General features: G+C 38.7%; 1 protein-coding gene across 2 annotated transcripts in view; it reads left to right on the forward strand.

The window, feature by feature from the left end:
• The window catches only part of LOC126094481 (bumetanide-sensitive sodium-(potassium)-chloride cotransporter), a 632,465-nt gene that overhangs the window by 606,199 nt on the left and 3,771 nt on the right, over window positions 1-22,495 (forward strand). For both annotated transcript variants that reach the window (XM_049908875.1, XM_049908876.1), the window contains 4 exons: window positions 6,346-6,455; window positions 8,692-8,806; window positions 10,580-10,740; window positions 17,055-17,163. In XM_049908875.1, the coding sequence (XP_049764832.1) occupies window positions 6,346-6,455; window positions 8,692-8,806; window positions 10,580-10,740; window positions 17,055-17,163 (495 nt within the window). The remainder of the gene's footprint in view (window positions 1-6,345; window positions 6,456-8,691; window positions 8,807-10,579; window positions 10,741-17,054; window positions 17,164-22,495) is intronic.

Below are 22,495 nucleotides of genomic sequence, written 5' to 3' on the forward strand. Positions count from 1 at the left end.
ATGGGAGAATGAGATACTGGCAGAAGTAAAGCTGTGAGTACCGGGTGTGAGTCGTGCTTTGGTAGCTCAGATGGTAGAGCACTTGCCCGCGAAAGGCAAAGGTCCCGAGTTCGAGTCTCGGTCGGGCACACAGTTTTAATCTGCCAGCAAGTTTCAAGGTGAGATGCATGATATGATACTTTGAGATACAGTAGATGACATTCCCTCAGAATTTTTGAGATCCCTGGGAGAGCCATCCATGACAAAAATTTTCCATGTGGAGCACATAACATGAGACAGGCCAAATACCCTCAGACTTGAAGAAGAATGGAATAATTACAATGTCAAAGGAAGCCAAGTGTGAATATTATTGAACTATCGGTTTAATAAGACATGGTTGCAAAACACTGACATGAATTATTTACAAAAGAATGGAAAAAACTGGTAGAAGTTGACCTAGGGCAACATCACTTCAGGTTCTGTAGAATTGGTGACCTATGACTTGTCTTTGAAGAGAGGTCCACCAGTGTTAGCCACATTTATATATTTAGAGAATCTTTGACAATGTTGATTGAACTATACTCTCTGAAATTCAGAGGGTGGCTGGAATAAAACAGTGAAAAGTTATCCCCAACTTGTACTGAAACTGGACTGTAGATATGAGTTGAAGCATATGAAAGGAAGCAGTAGTTAGAAGGGAGTGAGAAGGTTGCATCCTGATGTTATTCAATCTTTACACAGGCAAGCTGTGCAGGAACGGAAGGAGAATTTGGGGGGGGGGGGGGGGGTTTGACTGAATTTCAGACAGAAAAAAAATTAAGATTTGCTGATGACATTGTAATTTTCTAAGAGATGGCAAAAGACTGGAAAGAGAGGAACGTATAGTGTTTCGAAAAGAAGCTATATGATAAAAATTAACAAAAGTAAAATGAGGATAATGGAATGTCGTCTAATCAAATCAGATGAAGCTGGGGGAATTATAGTTAGGCTGCTGGAAGAACAGCCAAATGCTTCACGGATGTGGAATGCTTTCTGTGGAGGGGACACTATGGGGCCAATCCAAGCTGTGGAATTCATAAAAGTTGCCATGGTGAGAGTTCTGCATTGTGCCCCCTATAACGTAAGGTCACACATAGTCAAGCAATGGGTGACCAATGTGGCATAACAACAAACAGCCATGTAATAACATTGGCAACATAGCTGCCAGCTGTCACAGATGTTCTTTCAGCAGCTTGACTCTAGATTAATAAATGAGATATTAAAAGTAATAGGCAAGATTTGCTGTTTGGGCAGCAAAATAACTGTTGATGGCCAAAGTAGATTTGATATAAAATCCAGGAAAGCATTTTGCAAAAAGAGAAAGTTGTTAACACTGAATCTAATTTAAGTTTTAGGAAGTCTTTTCTGAAGCTATATGTCTAAAATTCACCTTAGACTCAAATGAAACATAGACAATAAAGACTTCAGACCAGTAGAGAATAGAAACTTTTGAAATGTGGTGCTACAGAAGAATGCTGAAGATGAGACGGGTAGATCAAATAACTAATGAGGAGGAACGGGGGAAGGGGGGTGGAAGACCAAATTTGTAGCAGACCTTGACCAAAAGAAGGGATTGGTTGATGGATCACATCCTGAGAATCGTTAGTTTGGTAATGAAGGGAAGTGATGGGGTAAAGTTGTAGAGGGAGACTGAGGCTTGAAGCCAGTAAGTGGGTACAAATGGATGCATGTTACAGTAGTTATGCATAGATGAAGAAACTTGCAAAGAATAGACTAGCAGGAAGAGCTGCATCAAATTAGTCTTTGGACTGAAGACCATAAAAACAAGAAGTGAATCAGTGATAACAAAACAGTAAAAATAAATGTTTTCCAGACACTTAATCAATGTTGAGAATGATGATATTATATGCCATCTCAGGAAAAAAAGAGAGAAAAAAAAGAAAAAAAAACAAAACAAAATGAATCTACTGTGCAAATGACTGTTTATCTTTTCCACAGTTATTGTCTGATTCCACAACAACACCAAAGTACTCAGTGTACCACATGTCTTGTTCCAGTTTCCTCACAGAGTTAAGACTGTATTATTATACTTCTTGATATATGATGTCATGCAATTAATGAAAGTCTAATACGGATTTTCGCACTCTTTGTTTGTGAAAAAAGAGGTTCCAGTACTGTGACCTTCCAGGGGGAAGGGTTGTTTTTGAAATTAAGACTTCTTAAAATGTTATATTAATGCTTCTCTGCTTATTTTAGAAATGTGAATCCAACATTTGTATAAATAAAAAAGCTACATTGTACCACATCTAAAAATCTGCAGTTGTAATTTTTTTTCATCAGACATAACATTATCGAGTATCAGTGCATACCATCACAAATCAAGCACTGGATTTTCTGGCATCAAGTGTTTTCAGTGTTTCTTTTTTGCGTGGTGTTCAGGTTATCCACTTTTTTTTTTTTTTTTTAATTACATGTAACATCCATATTGTGTAGCAGATAAATTTTATTGATGACAGATTTATCACTGCAGCTTATGAATATGTCCTGCAGTGTACCTGTGTCAGTTCCAAATACCAGAGTAACAGACGATACATGCTGATACCACTCACAAGGGAACGGACCAATCCTACATGTCAGAACCTACACTGAAAGTTTTCACACAGGAAGAATACATCAAAAGAAATGTATTGTTGGAATTTTAGCTTCTAAGACACACTGTTTTTTAAAAAATGTGAAATTTACTAATTTTTGCCACACAAATTACTGCTTGTAACAGCAGTTTGTACAGGCTTTGCTGCCTAGCACACAAAGTGGTGAATAAGCAGACACGCCCATGACAGGAGTATATACACTCCTGGAAATGGAAAAAAGAACACATTGACACCGGTGTGTCAGACCCACCATACTTGCTCCGGACACTGCGAGAGGGCTGTACAAGCAATGATCACACGCACGGCACAGCGGACACACCAGGAACCGCGGTGTTGGCCGTCGAATGGCGCTAGCTGCGCAGCATTTGTGCACCGCCGCCGTCAGTGTCAGCCAGTTTGCTGTGGCATACGGAGCTCCATCGCAGTCTTTAACACTGGTAGCATGCCGCGACAGCGTGGACGTGAACCGTATGTGCAGTTGACGGACTTTGAGCGAGGGCGTATAGTGGTCATGCGGGAGGCCGGGTGGACGTACCGCCGAATTGCTCAACACGTGGGGCGTGAGGTCTCCACAGTACATCGATGTTGTCGCCAGTGGTCGGCGGAAGGTGCACGTGCCCGTCGACCTGGGACCGGACCGCAGCGACGCACGGATGCACGCCAAGACCGTAGGATCCTACGCAGTGCCGTAGGGGACCGCACCGCCACTTCCCAGCAAATTAGGGACACTGTTGCTCCTGGGGTATCGGCGAGGACCATTCGCAACCGTCTCCATGAAGCTGGGCTACGGTCCCGCACACCGTTAGGCCGTCTTCCGCTCACGCCCCAACATCGTGCAGCCCGCCTCCAGTGGTGTCGCGACAGGCGTGAATGAAGGGACGAATGGAGACGTGTCGTCTTCAGCGATGAGAGTCGCTTCTGCCTTGGTGCCAATGATGGTCGTATGCGTGTTTGGCGCCGTGCAGGTGAGCGCCACAATCAGGACTGCATACGACCGAGGCACACAGGGCCAACACCCGGCATCATGGTGTGGGGAGCGATCTCCTACACTGGCCGTACACCACTGGTGATCGTCGAGGGGACACTGAATAGTGCACGGTACATCCAAACCGTCATCGAACCCATCGTTCTACCATTCCTAGACCGGCAAGGGAACTTGCTGTTCCAACAGGACAATGCACGTCCGCATGTATCCCGTGCCACCCAACGTGCTCTAGAAGGTGTAAGTCAACTACCCTGGCCAGCAAGATCTCCGGATCTGTCCCCCATTGAGCATGTTTGGGACTGGATGAAGCGTCGTCTCGCGCGGTCTGCACGTCCAGCACGAACGCTGGTCCAACTGAGGCGCCAGGTGGAAATGGCATGGCAAGCCGTTCCACAGGACTACATCCAGCATCTCTACGATCGTCTCCATGGGAGAATAGCAGCCTGCATTGCTGCGAAAGGTGGATATACACTGTACTAGTGCCGACATTGTGCATGCTCTGTTGCCTGTGTCTATGTGCCTGTGGTTCTGTCAGTGTGATCATGTGATGTATCTGACCCCAGGAATGTGTCAATAAAGTTTCCCCTTCCTGGGACAATGAATTCACGGTGTTCTTATTTCAATTTCCAGGAGTGTAGCTCGAAATACAAGGTATTTTATTTAGACAGAATTGGAATGGAGTAAGAAATGTTTGTGGCCATTGTTCTGCATATTGTGCTGTATACTTATTTGATCAAATTCATAAAACATGATGATGGAAACTGACAATGCAAAAAGGACTGAACTTTAACAATACTGTTCTGCTGATAAACATGAAATGACAAAGCACTTTTCAAAATCACAATGTTTGGTTGAAAAATTTTTTCATCAAGGGTCTGAATCACACTCTAGTTCTGTGTGGAATCCAAATTGTTGTAAGTATTTTCAGCATCCTACTAAAGACCGAGGTGCCAGTATGTCCGGGGCAAGAGTCCAGAAAAAGCAATCGATTATTTTCTGCAACTTATAAAAAGACTTTCATAAGTAATATTGAAAATTATTATCTCTCATTTTTTCCAGAGTTTTCTACATTGATTACAAGATTTTCCTAGTAAACAGTCTTTTTTAAAATTTTAAGTCCTAATTTGACTTGAGGTTCCTGAAGATATATGCTGTGGAAACAGTAGTCCACTGATAGTTATCACTGGTGCTGTTGTATAAAAATGAATCATAGCATTCATCAACTGCACAAACAACATTGCCCTATATTCGCTTTGAATGAAAAAGTGCAGATCTTGCATGAAACTTGACACTGGCTTTACACATAACATTTAGAAGATAACAAGAAGCTTCGTCTAATTATCAGCTATGAATTTCTCTGTAGTATTACTGTTTAATGACATCTGTACACATGTAATTGAAATAAAATTTGTAATTTTGCAACTTACTTTTCCATATAATTTTCTGAATTCTTTCAACCAGTTTAAAGACACCTGGAACTGGTAATACTCATCTCATTTGCAGTTCAGAATGCTCATTCCTGCAGATCTCTGTAAACTGTCTCTGAAACAGTTCTAAATCTTTTGAATAGTTTTTCTTTCACACTTTTGTAAATTTCGCTGTGGCACATATTTTGTACTTCATGTAAATCTTTCTCACATTTTTACAATTTGTGTTCAGATTTTATGAAATGAAAGTGGCTTTGCACATTGCTTAATTTTAATAGTTTTTCTCTCCTTCATTTAAACAAAAAATTCACAGCCTTGACCTTGTCACTGAAAGCTATTACTGTACATGTTTTCTTCGGGCTAGGAAGGTGCTGTTTTTTTGTTCTGGGATTCAAGTAGTAGAACAATCATAATTCAAACAGTAATTAATGAAATCATCAGAGTTATTTCCTGTTTTTCCCTAATGATTCCACAATTTCTAATGAAATGTTGAGATAATTTGAATGAATGTTCAAGAAATTAACAAATAAATTGCATTCCAAGTTCTTCATATTTCCTTTTTGCCAGGTTGAAAACATTAATTGGATTCCACAGTACTGCGAAACTCTGAAACCTGCATGAAGACAGATGCTATTAGCAAGCATATGTGCTGAGAAAACAAAGAAAATTAAATCAGTTTATCTCCACTGTTAACTCTTAGCAGTGCCACAGAGGCAACTGCTAATTATTATGAATATTAAATGACTCAAGAATTTGAGCAAATAGCAACTGTGAACAATTGTGTCAGAGAAACAATCAATGAAATCTGAAATTCACTTTACAAATTAAGATTGCATTGTGTTGTGTAATCTGTCTACCACTGTTTTGACAATAAAGATTATGTGCCTTCCATGTTGCACATCCACTGTCTGCTGCAACTCTGGTAGGACTTATATTTCTCCAGCCACCTGCTGAGCTATGAATTTGGCAATGTTCAACATTTTTAAAAAGTATTTGCAGTGTGTCTTAGCAGCTAAAATTTTGACATTGTGTTTCTTCATTGTATTTCAGGGCAGGTTTCAGTATGTTAGCTTGGACAATTCCCTTGTCAGTATTCAACTGCAGAATGTGTACCTTATCATTCAACAGTGCAGTAGCTGTTTAGTGATAGTAGTGTTATGATGAAATAAGTGAATTTTTAATGCTGTGTATGGAATGGCATCTCTACAGTAAATTGTTGGTATTATGTTGATATATCTATCTCCTCTACTCATCCTTCTCCAAAAAAATTATTCATTATGAAAACTTGTATGTCTTGTTTCAGAGGTGCTGATGGCAATTCACTACCAAAAGATGTGTTGAACAATCTCACACAGTTTCAGAGGAACCAGAAGAAGGGCACAATTGATGTGTGGTGGCTGTATGATGATGGAGGTGAGTAGAATTATCCAATATGATTCAGTTGTAAAAGTAATACCAGGATTTTGAGAAGAAGTCATTACTAAAAAGAAGAACAGCATAATTTTGCATAAGACCATGAGTTACAATGAAGATAATAAGTTACAACTGTACCAAACATAAAACTGAACTCAGAATGTGAGAACATAGAAATGAGGAGCCACAAAGTGTTTGGCATTCATTTATTCTTGCTCTTCATCTTCTTAAATGTCCTAACACAGATATTACAGGGAAGTGCAGAAACTGTAATTTTTGCTAGTGACATAAACATATTAACCAAGGCCTCCACATCAGTACCTGGTTCCCAACAAATATTTCAACAACCTAACCTAACCAACTTTTAAAAATGTAGTTACGCAGTTTCAAACAAATAATGATTGGGCACTTGTGTAGGTATTAGATATTAATAGACATGAACTAAGTGAAACATGTTTTATAAAACTTTTAGATGTTATGATCTGAAACAATCTCAAGTTGACATATTTTGCGAATGTGAATGTTTCTCAATATTCTGACGTGCATAAAAATTTTGGCTGCATTCGACTTTGTTCTATGGAACTACCTTCTGAAGCATTGTAGACACACTCAAACAAACAGTTACTCGGCAAAACTGGATTGTAATAATATTGTGTAAAGCAAGTAATTAAGCATCTTGCAGAGACTACCTCAAACATCTGCCTTTTATGGTGCTAGAGGTTATCAATAGCAAATTAAATTTACAATGATAACTCATTAGAACAATTTCCATGTGGTTTTTGCCATCTTCCCTAGCACACAAAACTGGTGCACATAGTCTTAAGTAAAGGTCCTTAAAAACTATCAAAAGGCACAAGCAAGAAATTGGAAACTTCTGCCATTTATGAAATATATTGAAAAAGATTTTAAAAATATATTATGGTGTATATTTATAAACTGAAAATCTGTTTTAGTTACACTGTTGGTAACAGTGCCCATTGTCAGTTTGCATCTGTTCTTACAGCAAGTGAATGATATTTTTGTGACAATTACATGTAAATGTTATGACATCAGCAAAAAATAATAAGCAGCTGATTATCATAATCAAAGAAGTGACACTTTTTTTCCAAAGTTGTGCCTGTCCTGCTAATTATATTGTGTTAGGGTATCAAAGTTTTTTTTTTTTTTTTCCCCTCCGTATTGTGATGCATTACACAAAAATAAAGGTTCCCTTTCATTTTGTTACTGTGGTCTTCAGTCCGAAGACTGGTTTGATGCAAGTCTCCGTGCTAGTCTGTCCTGTGCTGCAACCTACATTCAGTTGTATCTGATTACTGGAGTCAAGTCTTGTTGCCCCTCCCCTCCCCCGTACAATTTTTACCCCCACATTTACCTACAATAACTGATAATTCATTGTGTGAAATAGAGAAGCTGTGAATACGTGCTGTGTTTGTGCTCAAGTTTGATAGCTGACCTCCAGTTACGTTTCATTGTCTGTCATGTAGACTCAAAAAATTATATAATAATAGGAAATTGTTGATAAAATATTTAAGAAATGGCTGTCAATGGCTCAGCATTGAGTACAAAATGCATAAGCATTCTACATTAATTTTAGGTTTTCCTAAAACTGATGTGATCTAGTTCATTCCAATGACTCATACATATAATCTATGAATTGTAATAGCAGCTAACTGAGTAACTCACACACTGCCAGGAATTTGCATTAGAATTGACACAACACAACATTTGATTCAACTGAATGGTCTGAGATGGTAACAAGCTGCAGTAAATCAACAGTGCAGTTTTATCATCAGAGTAATTTGTATTCTGGTGCTCTGTGCAAAATGTTCGATACTGCACAAAAACTTATGTCTCTTCTTCTACATGTGCCCAGTATCATTTCTTGCATATAATTTCATATCTGTAACTTAATTGGTAATTTAGTAGTTGCTAGTTGCCATCTCTCTCTCCATCTGTCTTTGTGTGTGGTTTTCTCATACCACTGTTCCACCTCAATTTGATAAAAAAGAACCTAGAGAAGTTACTAAGAGTTTTCTCTTAATAACTGCTTGTTTAATGTGTAATGAAGACAGTAGCTTCTTTGGTTGATGGCAGTTTCATTTGCAGTGGAGCCAGTTGCTTCTTTGGTTGATGTTTTCATTTTGGAATGGGTTTTGTACTAATTAGTAGATGATTTTAATTGAAACAGTTAGTTACGTCCATGTTGGAGAGTGTGTACTACTTCTAATGTTTGCAGGTCTCACTCTTCTACTGCCATATATCATTTCAACTCGAAGAAACTGGTCAGCATGCAAGCTGAGAGTATTTGCTTTAGCAAATAAAAAGAGTGAACTTGAATTTGAGCAGAGGAGGTATGTATTTGTTAATTTTACAAGGAGCTGCACTGCATAAATATGTGTTTCTTGGAGCATATTTCTTATCCAGCACCTAGGCTTTTTTCCTAAAAAATGGTTTTTAGAAGTTTTGATGCTTTACTAGGTATGTGATTAGTTTCTTTTCCATATTATGTTGAGTGTTACCATTTCATATTAATTTCTTTAAATATCGTATTTCTTTTTACATCTTTAGGTGGCAAACAAAGTTATTGCAAAATTACTTTTATTTTTAAAGACTCTTACCCATTACTTTTTTGTGTTTAATAAGCATTATAACTATAGCTCCTCTTTATTGCACTACCAAAGTAGCTGAAAGCATTTAGCTGACTTCAAAATATGTTTCTAATTTTTACATGTGCCCTCTAGCATGTTCACCACTCTTTTTACACCTTTCTTTATTTCCCTCAGATTCCAGGATTATTCTGCTTGTCTGTTCTATATTATCCAAATTTGCTCTCAGTTTTTACTCTTTCTGGACATAATTGAATGAAATAAGTAACTGTATGTATAATCACTGTTATTCCTTTTATAATGTTATGAAAACTACTAAACTCTTAGTAAGAATGGAGGAACACATAAGAAGAGTGTATAATGGCAACATACAGTATCCTGTTTCAGACCATTGTCTGCAATGTGATTTTTGTGTCGTAGGTGCATATGTGCTATTTTGCTTTTTTTTTTTTTGTTTTGCTAGCCTTTCATTTTCATTTCATTTATTTTGATCCTGTTCATGACATATTTTCTCTAACCTTAGACTTGCTTACTACACTTTCCATTACTTCCAAGATTTCAACTTTTAAAATGTTGTTCAGTACAAACAGTCCATTTCACTCTCTTATGCTGGCCTGGCTGACTTCTCCTGTGTCTGTAAGTTTTCCAAGTTTTTTCCCTTTTCTCAGCCAGAAGGGGCCACTTGCTCCAGCAGCCATGAATTTTTCGTAATTCTGTGCACTTTGTCTAATACAGCTTGGTACAAGTATGTGTTATTTAGCTTAAACAGTGCAGTTAATCACTCAGAGTATTAGCAGCAAATTTGTTACTAGTGTTAGTCCTAGTAGAGCGTGCTTGTATTGATTTAAAGTACTTTCACAGTGATGTAAATATTTCATGTTAACTGTAATTTTTTAAAATTTTAATGTGATGAATTTTCTTGATGTGAAAATATGAGAAAATGTCTTTTGTACACATTATATTTGCCAAAAGTGAGCTAATCGCAGTCTGCAGCTGTTTCTTTAATTTAGTAGTTGCATTCAACAAAATAACTTAATGGACATAGCGAAAGAAATGATGTATTCTGGGGTGTGAGAGGAAGGAACTGAATGTACTTCATTATTACTAGGTCCCCTCTTCCCAAGTGAACAGTCACTTAGTAAAACTTGCTGTGTGTACTGGATTCCCTTCTCTTACTCTCTTCCTGCTTAATCATGAGTATTATATAGTCCAGGCTCATTGTTGCCTTGGGATAAGTGATTGGTTTGAATATTAATTATCTCTGTCATCAGAGCTTCCTACATTACCTACTGACAAAGTTATTATCATGTTCCAAATCAAAACAGATTAAATGATCCCAGACATTATTTGCCCATTGGGAACTCCCACCATGTTTCTGCTGAGCCTGTTTGACATAAATACAGAAAATCAATACTTAAGCTAGCTGCACCAGGACTATATCCACAATAATATTTTTCGCATTTTAAAAGTGAGTTGTGACGATTTAAATTAGTTCATTAACTATTATTTTGTTTGCAGCATGGCAAGTTTGTTGGCAAAATTTAGAATTGATTACTCTGATTTAAAAGTAATCCCAGATATAACCAAGAGGCCAAAGGACTCTACCATTGCCTTCTTCGAAGACCTTATCAGTAGTTTCAGATTGCCTGATAATCAAGAGTGTGACAGTGGAGATGGCAGTAAGTATTTATTATATATTTTTGTCATTTTTGTATTTATTTTCTTCTAACCAAGGAAATAAAGGAAATTAATGAAAGAAAACAAACCAAAGGACAATTCATTTGAGCCAACAGACACGTGTAAAAGTACATGACTCTCTCCTAGCTTTTGGAACTAATAGATCCATCCTTAGAGAGGAGAGAATTATAGGCTGGAAAATATTAAGAAGGAAGGACCAGTCATTCAGTCCCCAGGATCGGAGGGGCCCATCTGCTTTGAAGATGAGGGGAGACCAAGGTGAAAGGGGGAAGGGGGTGTTAGAGTGAATAGGAGGCCAAACATTGAGCAATGTGCCAACTTTAGTCCTGAGATGATGGAGACAGAGTGGTAAGTAATGATGAATTAAGAGAAAAAGAGACATAAATAGTGCTGTCCAGAACTAGGTATAAAAGGAAGTTGGGAGGGGGAGACAATGAGAAAGAGGGAAGGGAGAAGCTCAAAGAAGAAAAAGTAAAATCAATAAAGAAAATAGTGAAACACAGTATACAGAATATCCATAAAATATATATAACAAAAAAGAGGATTGCATTGCAAAATGCTGATGCCCACAGCTACCTAGCAGCACACGTCCCTGTTAGGCATACTGTGCTGCATGCGAGTGGTGTTTGTGGTACAGGAGGCAACTGAAACACTTGCAGAGGATGTCAGCCTCCTGGTGTGAAGTCCTGTCCTTGTGAGCAGCAGTGCTAGGTGCCAGGGCACCCACACCAGTGAAGAAGGGAGAGCAGCTGTGCCACCCTAGTCACGATCTGATGTCTCGTGGGCAGGAGTTGGGCTGCTGCTGGAAAGCGCTCGGAGTGGCCTACTAGTGGAATGGCACCAAGTCTCAGAAGAAAGGCTTGGTGCTGGTAGGTGGTGCCATGGTGGCAGCTGGCTGGGCTCAAATGGTGGCTGCTTGCTGACCCATTGTGCAGTTCAAGACATTGGCTCATTTGTTGTGCCGATGCAACATTTCTGTGGCCTGCCAGTGGAGAAACTGCTTGCCCCATTCTGTAAGACCCCTGTCTTGCAGCTACACTGACAGGTTTGTGGTGCAGGGCCTGGTCTGTCTCTCTACATGTAAATAGCTCCATTGCAGTAACTGGCATGCTGACATCCTTCTCTCAATGGCTGCCTACTATGTTTCCACAAAATCACAAAAAAAAAAAAAAAAATAAAATAAAATAAATGGTGGTGGCACTAGAACACCACCCTTCTTTGGAAGACCAACACCAGTTCTCTACACTGGAATGGGCTGCATGGACAACAGTGTACAGTTTTTACAAAAATTGCTACGTTGCATGAACCATAAGGTTCAATGGCTGCAAATTTACCTCACAATGTTTAGTTCATTAGATCCTAACTTACCATTACAAGAGTACACTCGTCACATTAATTACTAGGCCATTAGTTATCATCACACTAATTACTAGGCCATTAGTTATCGTGAGAATGGACAACACAGTATACAGCTACTAATATCCTGCTAGCCATCTCATGTTGACAACTCTACACGTACAGCTTACCACACTTTTCAAGCTCCTCATGGCCTGTTCAGTAGCTTTATACCATACTAAACAGCAGGACGTACATTTCTCAGTGCTACTTACTACTAAAATGTTATACAACAAAGAATGATGCTGAAAAAGTCTTGCTCTCTCTCTTTAAATTATCCATTGCATTTACTTTTAGCAGTACAGGGTTTGACTCCATAAAACTCTTATGCTTGGCATCTCCTTAGTCTACCTGTTGGTTTTTTTAACCTATTGGTTTGGAACATCATTTGCCACTTTGTTCTTGCGACAACAATTCCCCTTATGTTTTTCTAAAAAGATATTTCCCAAACCAATCCTTGCACATGAATCACATATGGTACTGCCACTTACATTACATCGATGGGTACTTCCACTTATCTCTCTCACTGTAGTGCTAATCACAGACTGAATTCCTCCTGAAATGCTTGGCTTTCTGCTGCTCCTGCTCACCCACAGCAACTTCCTGTTGCCTTGTGACATTATACCATACAAATTAATACTTTGTTATTTTGTTACTTTGGGTGAAAGTTGCGACAGTAATCCATAGGCCACAGTTTCCTCTAGTTGAAATGTTGTCTCTTGAAGTTCCACCGTACGTCACAAAAGGTTAATTGTGGAATGATGTTCCGGCAGAAAGTTTGCCTCATACCTAGTATACGCTTGTTGTGCACATCACTGCACTGCACTGTAAACAGCTCACAGCACCCTTCAGCAGCTTGCTCTGCAAGGCTCTCACTTCATGTTTGTGCTACTACAACATTCCAAACTGCAGGTCCCGTCAACAGAGTCCATCTTGCTCGCCTGGTTAGAAAACTTTGGAAGCATATTTACTCTTGCTGCTTCTGAGAAAACACATGTATCTACACTGATTCTTCCACATCATCTGCATCACAACATCAACAGTTTCTTGTGCATCTCTTATAGTATCTAAAGCAACATTAGCAACTCCAGTTCCACTCTGCACAACCTGATAATCAGTGGCACATGCACTTCCCTGTGCATCAAGCTCAGACTCTACAGCCTTTAAACAACACCCATTCTCAACTAGTGGGGCAGGTACTGCTGTACTTAAAGTCATCCATGTTGCTATGCACTTACTTAGTAACTTTGGTACACCCCCTCCCTGTCTCTCACCCATCCACCTCCCACCCCTCTCCCAACTCACTTTGTCTGGCAGTATAACTAATTCAGATTCCATAATTCTACTGATATTGGAGCTGACACTTCCTGTGTTACTCGCCTTAATGTCAACAACATTAGTACTCTCCACATAGGTCCAGCTCTGTGCAACATCATTACCCTCTTCATTAGTTACCTTAATTTTTCCACTTAAAATATTGTCCCACCAGTTGTTAAGTTTCATCCTACTCTTCACACAGTTGATAGACTTTAACTATAGTAACATCAGTTGAACGTTCTGTGGGAATAGTTAAAGGAGACACAAATCTTCTGCTCTTTCCCTTCCTTTTGCTTCTTTTTTGTCCCTCCTTAACCTATTCCTTGTTTCCTCAAATCTCCTCTGCTCATTCTGTAGGACCCTTGTTTCAGCACTTCACTAGCAGGTTCACAGTGCTGGGCCAGTTCTGTCACACAATGCTTAAATAACCTCATCACAATAACTGGCTTGCGGACATACTGCACGCACTGACTGCCCAAGGTCTCTGCAATGCCACACTGCTGTGCTCCCACAGAACATTTAAAAATAGTGGCAGTGTTAAACTATATAAAAAACTGTTCAGTGGACACATGTTAGTTGGTGAACACCATGCATGATTTTGCAATTTGCACTGTCTTTGTTGGTGAAGGTTTTACCAGTGGTGGAGACAGAATAGGTGGCAGTGAGTGGTTGCATGGGGCAGGTTTTAGAATGGGAATGATCACAGGGATGAAACCTTGGAGCAGAGGTAATAATTTGGAAATCTTATATGGTTTGACTCAGATGTTACTAGTTGTGTCGATGTAAGGCTTCCATAAAAGTGCAGTTCATCAAGGTGAAAAACAAAGCACTCAACTTTTGCATACCATTCACTCCAATGCCATCACAAGATTACTATCAAAAACACAGACATGGAAGTCATAAGCATAAGCAAAATGAAACACTTTAATCTAAAAATTTATGAAACAATAACAAAAATTGAACATCTCATAAATGATCAGATCAACCAAGCAAATCAACTACTTTTTAAATTAATAGAACATGTAGTACAATATTAAATAAAGACACCACTCTACATATTACATCTCTCTCCCCATTCCCTCCACTCTCTCTTCCACCCAGTGAAGGCTGTACAACCGTTCCTCCCCCGCCCCCCCTCCCCATACACACACACATAATCCTTTTCCCCCGGGCACACCTCCTGCTCCCTTCTCCCTCTCTCCCTCCTCCTCTTCCTCCTCCTTGTCTTCCTCCTACATATGCTCACTTTCTAGCATAGTCACATTATAAGGAAATATCTGTCACAGAAAACTAGTTTGAATAACAGCAAAGAGTTGACTTTTTGTTGATAATGCTGGTTGGGAAGTATGATGAGATACATGAAAATATGGAGAAATGATGGTTCACATAAATCATAAGAAAAAGAAATAAACCTTGTTTCTTATTTGACTCCAAACTAGCTGTTTATTTACTGGATATTCGATATTAATGTATCCTAGTCAGTGTTAGCATTGGTTATGCTGATATATAAACATGAGCAAACCAGAAATTTAAAATTGGTCGGAGATTTATTTCAGTCAGTTTATTTGGGTGAAAAGAAAAAGAGGCTAGAAATACTAAATATTTTGCCTCTTGAAGGTAAGTAATGCCCAGCCTTCTGGCTCATAATTTAATAATATCCTCAAGTGAATTTTCCTTTTCTCTCAATAAATATTTCACTTATCCATACTAATATTACAAGTATGAAAGTTACTCTGTTGTTACATTTTCATTACTATACCACTGAACTGATTTTGACGAAATTTGGTGTGGAGGTCCATTGGAAGAATTCAAGCTACTTAAAAAAAAGACCCCTAAGAGGCTGAAGTAATTAATGAATGAAACCTCTTTTTTGACATATGTGAACATAAACCATGTTAAAAAGTTATTAAATCTGTTGAATAATGCATAGCTACTTCAGTAGGACGATTCATAGGTTCGTGCTCCTGCCCATGCCCCTCTGTATGTGCTGTTCAGCAACAACACTATGTGTGCCGTGTCATTGTGCATTGGGGCAGTTGGGAGGGCTGGGGGGCGGCACATCACAAGCTATTCGTATCTGAACAGACAGACATGTGAGGGCAGCTGACGTTATTACGCATACAAATATTATAAAATTTGCACTGGACCAAATGTCAAATTATTTTCACAGAGAACTATGTAATGTGGGCAGGCACAGCAATTAAACTTCATAATGAATGGAAGTACATACTTGACCTCCTTCTGTGCTGTACGCATGCAAACACCACAAAAGTCGCATTGTCCTGTTTTATTTATTTTGATGACTTCCCCTCTTCAGGGGTTTGGTTTTTGACTATGTTGGGGGCATCTTGGTGCGCTAACGTGACACAGTTTTCACCTAAGGATGCTGTTTTAATGCAGGGAAACCATTTGTGACAATAAAGAAATCACCAATTGCAGCAGTCTTGGTGGTTAATTTTATTTCCATTCATTACAAATTGCTTGCTGTTTTCTTTGTCAGTTTAATGTTATTTAATAAATATAGAAAATCTTGTTATTTTAGTGCACAACTTGAAGTCTTGAAACAGGCATCAATTTTGTAGTAGATAACAGATATTTTATAATTTTCAATTTTGTATTTAATTTAGTTTGCGTGTGTGTGCGTGTGGCGAGTGGTGGGGTTCAAGGGGAAGAGATCCTTTCTGTTGTGAATATTTTTCACTGACATTTTAAAAGTTTTTTCTTTTTTCTGTAACAACTGCTTTTTTTCCCCTCTCCACTACCTGGAAGTTGTTCCATCTTTCCTGTTTCTATAACACTTTTTCCATCCTCTAGTTAGTTTGAAAGATTGCAGTTCCCACTCAAATTGCTTTTGGCATGATCATAAATAAAGCTCAAGAACAAACACTCAGAGTTGCTATGTGTGCATTTAGAAAACCTTTGTTTTCCTTGTGGACAACTCTATATGGCGTACTCACATGTATCTAACCGACAAAATCTTTACAGTCTTGAAAAATATGGCAAGACCAGAAATGTTGTTTATAGAACTCTGTTGAATTAAGATCATGCAATAAATAACTGATAAGAAAGAGAAAAAAATGTTGTTTTTAATATTTTTAATTAAGATTTTACATATTGCAATAATGAAAACACATTCATTACGTACCTACACACCAGCACTACATACATACTTACATTTCTACACCACAATATACCCAGATATTCATAAATTACTTGCGTAGTTACACACCATCACTCATAACAAAATTACGTGTGTGTGGCATAACCACGGCCGGTGTGGCCAAGTGGGTCTAGGCGCTTCAGTCTGGAACTGCGCGACCGCTACGGTCGCGGGTTCGAATCCTGCCTCGGGCATGGATGTGTGTGATGTCCTTAGGTTGGTTAGGTTTAAGTAGTTCTAAGTTCTAGGGAACTGATGACCTCAGAAGTTAAGTCCCATAGTGCTCAGAGCCCTTTTTTTTTTTTTTTTTTTTTTTTTTTTTTTTTTTTTTTTTTTTGCATAACCATGGATAACAGCTAGTGATTTTATAATTATTACAGACCTATTTGATAATTTGTGACAATTTTTTCTTTTTATTTTCAGTTTCCATTACTGAGGCAGAGCTTATAGCGATGACAGATAAAACAAACCGGCATCTTCGTCTACGGGAACTTGCGATGGAAAACTCTCTCGATGCTAACCTAGTTGTAATGTAAGTAGCTTTCTCCTTTTAAATAATGAGTAGGTCATGTTACTTCATTTGTAAAAATACATTTATTGCTTTACATCAACAAATGACAAACATTTGAAGTGGTAAGTCCAGGATGGAATAATAACAGTATTATGGAAAGGTTGGATTGCTACTCACCATTTAGAAGAGATGCTGAGTCACAAACAGGCACAGTGAAAAGACTGCCATACATTTTAGCTTTCAGCCAGAAGGCCTTCTTCTGAAGTAGAAAACACACACATGTTCACACAAACACAACTGGCACACGCAGGGCTACTGACTCTGGCCACTGTGGCCAGGCTCAACATCCATGGAAAGTGGTCACATGTGCATCAGTTGTCCCATGACTGTGCGCGTGCGCGTGTTTCTTCTACTTCAGAAAAAACACCTTTTGAGCCACAAGCTGAACTGTATATCAGTATTTTAGTTTCACCTGTCTGTAATTCAACATCTCCTTTATATGGTAAGTAGCAATTTATCCTTTTCATAATATCATTGTAAATATTAGGTGGTAATGCTGTCATAGTGCTATAATGGAAGGGTAAAACAAAATGAAAGACATATCACACAGATGTGGTTCATAAAAAGGGAAAAGCATTTGACAGACTCTTTATCAACTGACTAAAAACATAAATCTGAGTTTTGTTTATTTACATGTCTTGAAAACATAGTGCTACTGCCAGTGAGTTGAGCAGTCAGTAAGTTTACTCTGTTTCAGTAAGTGTACTCTGTTTGTGTACCAAACAGAAACAACATTGTAATATATTTGTGGTATTTTTGATAAAGCCACACATGCACCATCACCAACTAACCAACTCACCCTCTTCCATATGGTGAACACCATAGAGAATCAGCCAGGAAACTCAGCTTAAAGACAGGATAATGAGGATGGGGAATAAAAAGAACTCAATGGTGTGGATGGTTGTTGAGGTGAAACAGTCATTAAAGGACAACCTCTGGGGCTCTGTCCAGATTGACTACCCTTCCTTAGCTGCTTGTGGGACATTTATGAAACTAATAACTCTCCTAACCTCCCAATAGTTTGAGTGACCTGTTGGAGGGTATTCACTTTCAGGCAACTAAAAGAGCTTGGATGATTAGTCCATCCAAACCGACAGCTGTACCTGAAAATGTAAATAGTAGTAACCTGAATGTTCATCTTTACAACCTCAATTACAAGTGCTGTTTTGAATATTGTCAATTTGGTTTATCAATATGGTATCTGGCTACATATGGCAGGTGTGGTCTACCTGATCCAAAATTTAACACTCAATGTAGCACTTCATGGGTATGTATCAATTGTTGTAATAAAACATCCGATAAATCTTACTGTTGAGAGCCTCACGAATTTCAAAACCTTTTGTCTTATAAGCACAGAATTCAGCACTGCTATAGGGTTATTCTGTCTTATCAGTCTCTTCATATGTCCCTCAGCCTTCACTGACACTGCTCAGTAGATAGTGATTGCTGATTTGAGCTTGACTACTTTCTGATCTAGAGACACCTTACATATCAAGCTGTGCCCAAAAGGACACTACCAAAATACATCACATTTTCTTTTTATTTTTGTAACTCATTAGTCTTTTGACTGGTCTGATACTGTTCCCCATCTTATCCAATCTTGTGCAATTTTTTCATTTCTGTGTAATTATTACACACAACATCTTCCCTACGTTCAGTTTTACATATACTAGTTTTGGTTTCCCGTACTGTTTTTTTCTCTACTGCCCCTTCCAGTGCCAGGTTAACTATTCCTGGTTGCTGTAACATGTGTCCCATCAATGTGTCCTCTCTTCGGACAAAGTTTTTTCATAGACTTATTTCCTCGTCCATTGTTTTAATACTTTTTCAGTTAGTACTTTATGTCATCATATAAATTTTAATATTCTTTGATAACCACATTTTAGATGCTTCCAGTTTCTTCATTCTCAATTTCTGATAGTTGAATTTTAACTTAGATGTAGCACTGTGCTCCAGATGTAAACTTGTAGGCACCTTTTCCTCAGTTCTTTCTGTGTAAGTTTCTGATATCAATACAGCTCTTTTATTATGAGTGTCCAGCGAGGCTGAACAGGTACTGTACAGCCAAGTACAACTGTTTTGGAACATTGAGACAATGTCTTGATCACATTACAGATGTGATCTACTGAGACAGTGATGCATCATTTCCAAAGACTTTAGCCCATCTATTAACCCTTTTGATGCTACAGACATCCTCTCTGCATACTGTGCTGAGGCCGCCGCTTTTATTATGGCTGTACTGCTCACCAAATCCTGGTGCCTGTGTTGAGTGATGGCATTCCAGTGATATGAAATGCTTATCATCAGATTTTTCAAAAACTGGTAGGTGAAAAAATTTAATTTTTGCACATCTTACAGTTTGATATCTTCACTCAATGAAGAACTCTATTTCTTTTTGTTATCCATCATACTTCTGTCGCTGCATAAAATTAAGTAAAAAACTTGCAGGAAATTTTAAACTGTAAAGGTAAAAACTCACTGCATAAAAGTTGTGTATGTTCGATTTTACCTCATACATTGCACTGAATGAAATGTAGATAAGATACTGAAATTTTATTTAACATTGAGAGCAGAACAATATCTCATTTTGTTCTTGAGTTATATGTTTTATTTCCAATTGCAAATCATGTAGTCATAACTATTGTCATTTCTCCTAAATGATTCAAGATATCGAAACAAGGTTTCTTGCAATGATAGCATATAGGTAGTATTATAAATGCTTGAAACATTTTTATTTGCTGAGATTGGAAGTAACACATATGCAGCAGTGAAAGGTTGGTGGCTCAGGATGCGTACAGATGGACACGCCCACAGCAGCAAAAGGGTTAAGAGTGTCTGTCTTTGGTGAAGTTAGAAGTGCCACTTTGCTATCACATGCAGTTGTGCTGTTTTGCAACAACACTAATGCTGACCAATTGCAATGAATATTGCGGTCATTCAAGTGACAAGAGTCAAATGCCACTGCATTAGTAAGGAGAACAAAAAGAGACAGTGTTATGAACTTCTGAACTAAATTCTACTAAGTCAACATTAATATTGGAGATTATAAGGGGGAATTATACCCAAAGTGGAATGTGCTGAGTTACTGGCATAATGAGAGATGGTAATCTCTAGATCAGCAAGATAAATATATTGCAGATAATCGAGGCATATTTTCTTATAGTGATCACCATTGCCAGCCAGGATCCTGCTTTCAGTCAACACAGTCATGACAGAGAGCCAGTAGGAACTGTTGTTTCAACAATGTCTGTGGAGTTTGACAGGTGCAACATATCGAGGAGACAGGAGATTACCTCACCTCATGGATGCATTACTAATGCCACTCTTGAAACAAGGGAGGACCTGGACTTAACTAAGTGTCCATCAGAGGCTCACCCCCCTCCCCCCAAAAGCTACGTAGGAAATATTTCAGGGAAATTGATAAAATGATATACTGCTACCTTGTTTGGGTTTCTGACTCCTGTCAACCCAGCATGGTGCAGGGAATGGCAACTGAATCTCAATGTAGACAAGTGTAATGTGCTGCGAATACACAGAAAGATAGATCCTTTATCATTTAGCTACAAAATAGCAGGTCAGCAACTGGAAGCAGTTAATACCATAAATTATCTGGGAGTACGCATTAGGAGTGATTTAAAATGGAATGATCATATAATGTTGATTGTCGGTAAAGCAGATGCCAGACTGAGATTCATTGGAAGAATCCTAAGGAAATGCAATCCGAAAACAAAGGAAGTAGGTTACAGTACGCTTGTTCGCCCACTGCTTGAATACTGCTCAGCAGTGTGGGATCCGTACCAGATAGGGTTGATACAAGACATAGAGAAGATCCAACGGAGAGCAGCGCGCTTCGTTACAGGATCATTTAGTAATCGCGAAAGCGTTACGGAGATGATAGATAAACTCCAGTGGAAGACTCTGCAGGAGAGACGCTCAGTAGCTCGGTACGGGCTTCTGTCAAAGTTTCGAGAACATACCTTCACCGAAGAGTCAAGCAGTATATTGCTCCCTCCTACGTATATCTCGCGAAGAGACCATGAGGATAAAATCAGAGAGATTAGAGCCCACACAGAGGCATACCGACAATCCTTCTTTCCACGAACAATACGAGACTGGAATAGAAGGGAGAACCGATAGAGGTACTGAAGGTACCCTCCGCCACACACCGTCAGGTGGCTTGCGGAGTATGGATGTAGATGTAGATATGAGTTTCAGGTTGGATACTGGAGATATCATTCTAAAATTGATAATCTATACCTGCTGGAGGCAGCTATTTGACAATCTTTCATATGCAATCTATATCTATTGGAAGTATTTGTTTTTTTTTTTCCACCTTGAGAAGCCATTCTATGCAGCTTACTGACATCATAGCCTTCGGTAGCTCCAAAAATCAGGATTCAAAACACGTCTCTCAACATATACATAATCCTCTTTTTCATATTGCTTATTTTGTTATGATGTTTGGTAAGCCCTGTTGGAGCATTTTTAACAAGAGAATGATGGCTTTCAAGCCTGCCTTTTCAATCCTACCATGTTACCACCATCAATAACACTACATCCAAAGCTTAATAATTGTTTGATTGCATCCACAGTTTGGAAGTCAGTGTATTGTGTGTTATATATGGATGATTTTACTGTATTTTACTCTTTCTTCAACCCAGAAATGTGCACAATCTGCAAACACTAATTAAGATGTTAGAGCAGGGGGACAGATGTTTTGCTTCTCAACACAGAAATCAGCATTTATTGATTTCGACCATTCACCACACATTTTCAGTCCACAAGTTTTGCAACTGAGGGAGACTTTCTGAATGTGAGAGAAGACTTTTAGTTCCTGGCCATCTTTTGTTATAAACTGATGTAGTTATTACACCGTAAGAAATTGAAAATAATGTTTCTAAAGGCATGGAATATGTTGAAATACTTCTGTATAGGTCCTGGGATGCTGGTAGTGCATTTCTGTTAAAGTTTCACCAGGCTTTAGTACAATTCTGGTTGGATTATGGATTGTAGGCATATGTTCAGAGGTTTCTTTAATGTTAGCTACATTTGGACAATGAAATGTTTTAGTGGTAGCAGGTGAAAATTTGTGCTGGACTGGGGCTCAGACCCAGATTTCCTGTTTTATGCAATTGTCATCTTAACTGCCTTGGCCATCTGAGCATTGTCCCATACTGACCCAAATTCCAAGCCTGTTACATGCTACTGACAGAGTATCAGCTACCATGAATCTTCTAATTGTAGATCCTGACTCCAGTAAGAGATCAGGCATGGTGTTCATCATGTGTGTGTG

This window comes from Schistocerca cancellata, chromosome 8 (genome assembly GCF_023864275.1).
Source record: "Schistocerca cancellata isolate TAMUIC-IGC-003103 chromosome 8, iqSchCanc2.1, whole genome shotgun sequence".
Classification (NCBI taxonomy): Eukaryota; Metazoa; Arthropoda; class Insecta; order Orthoptera; family Acrididae; genus Schistocerca; species Schistocerca cancellata.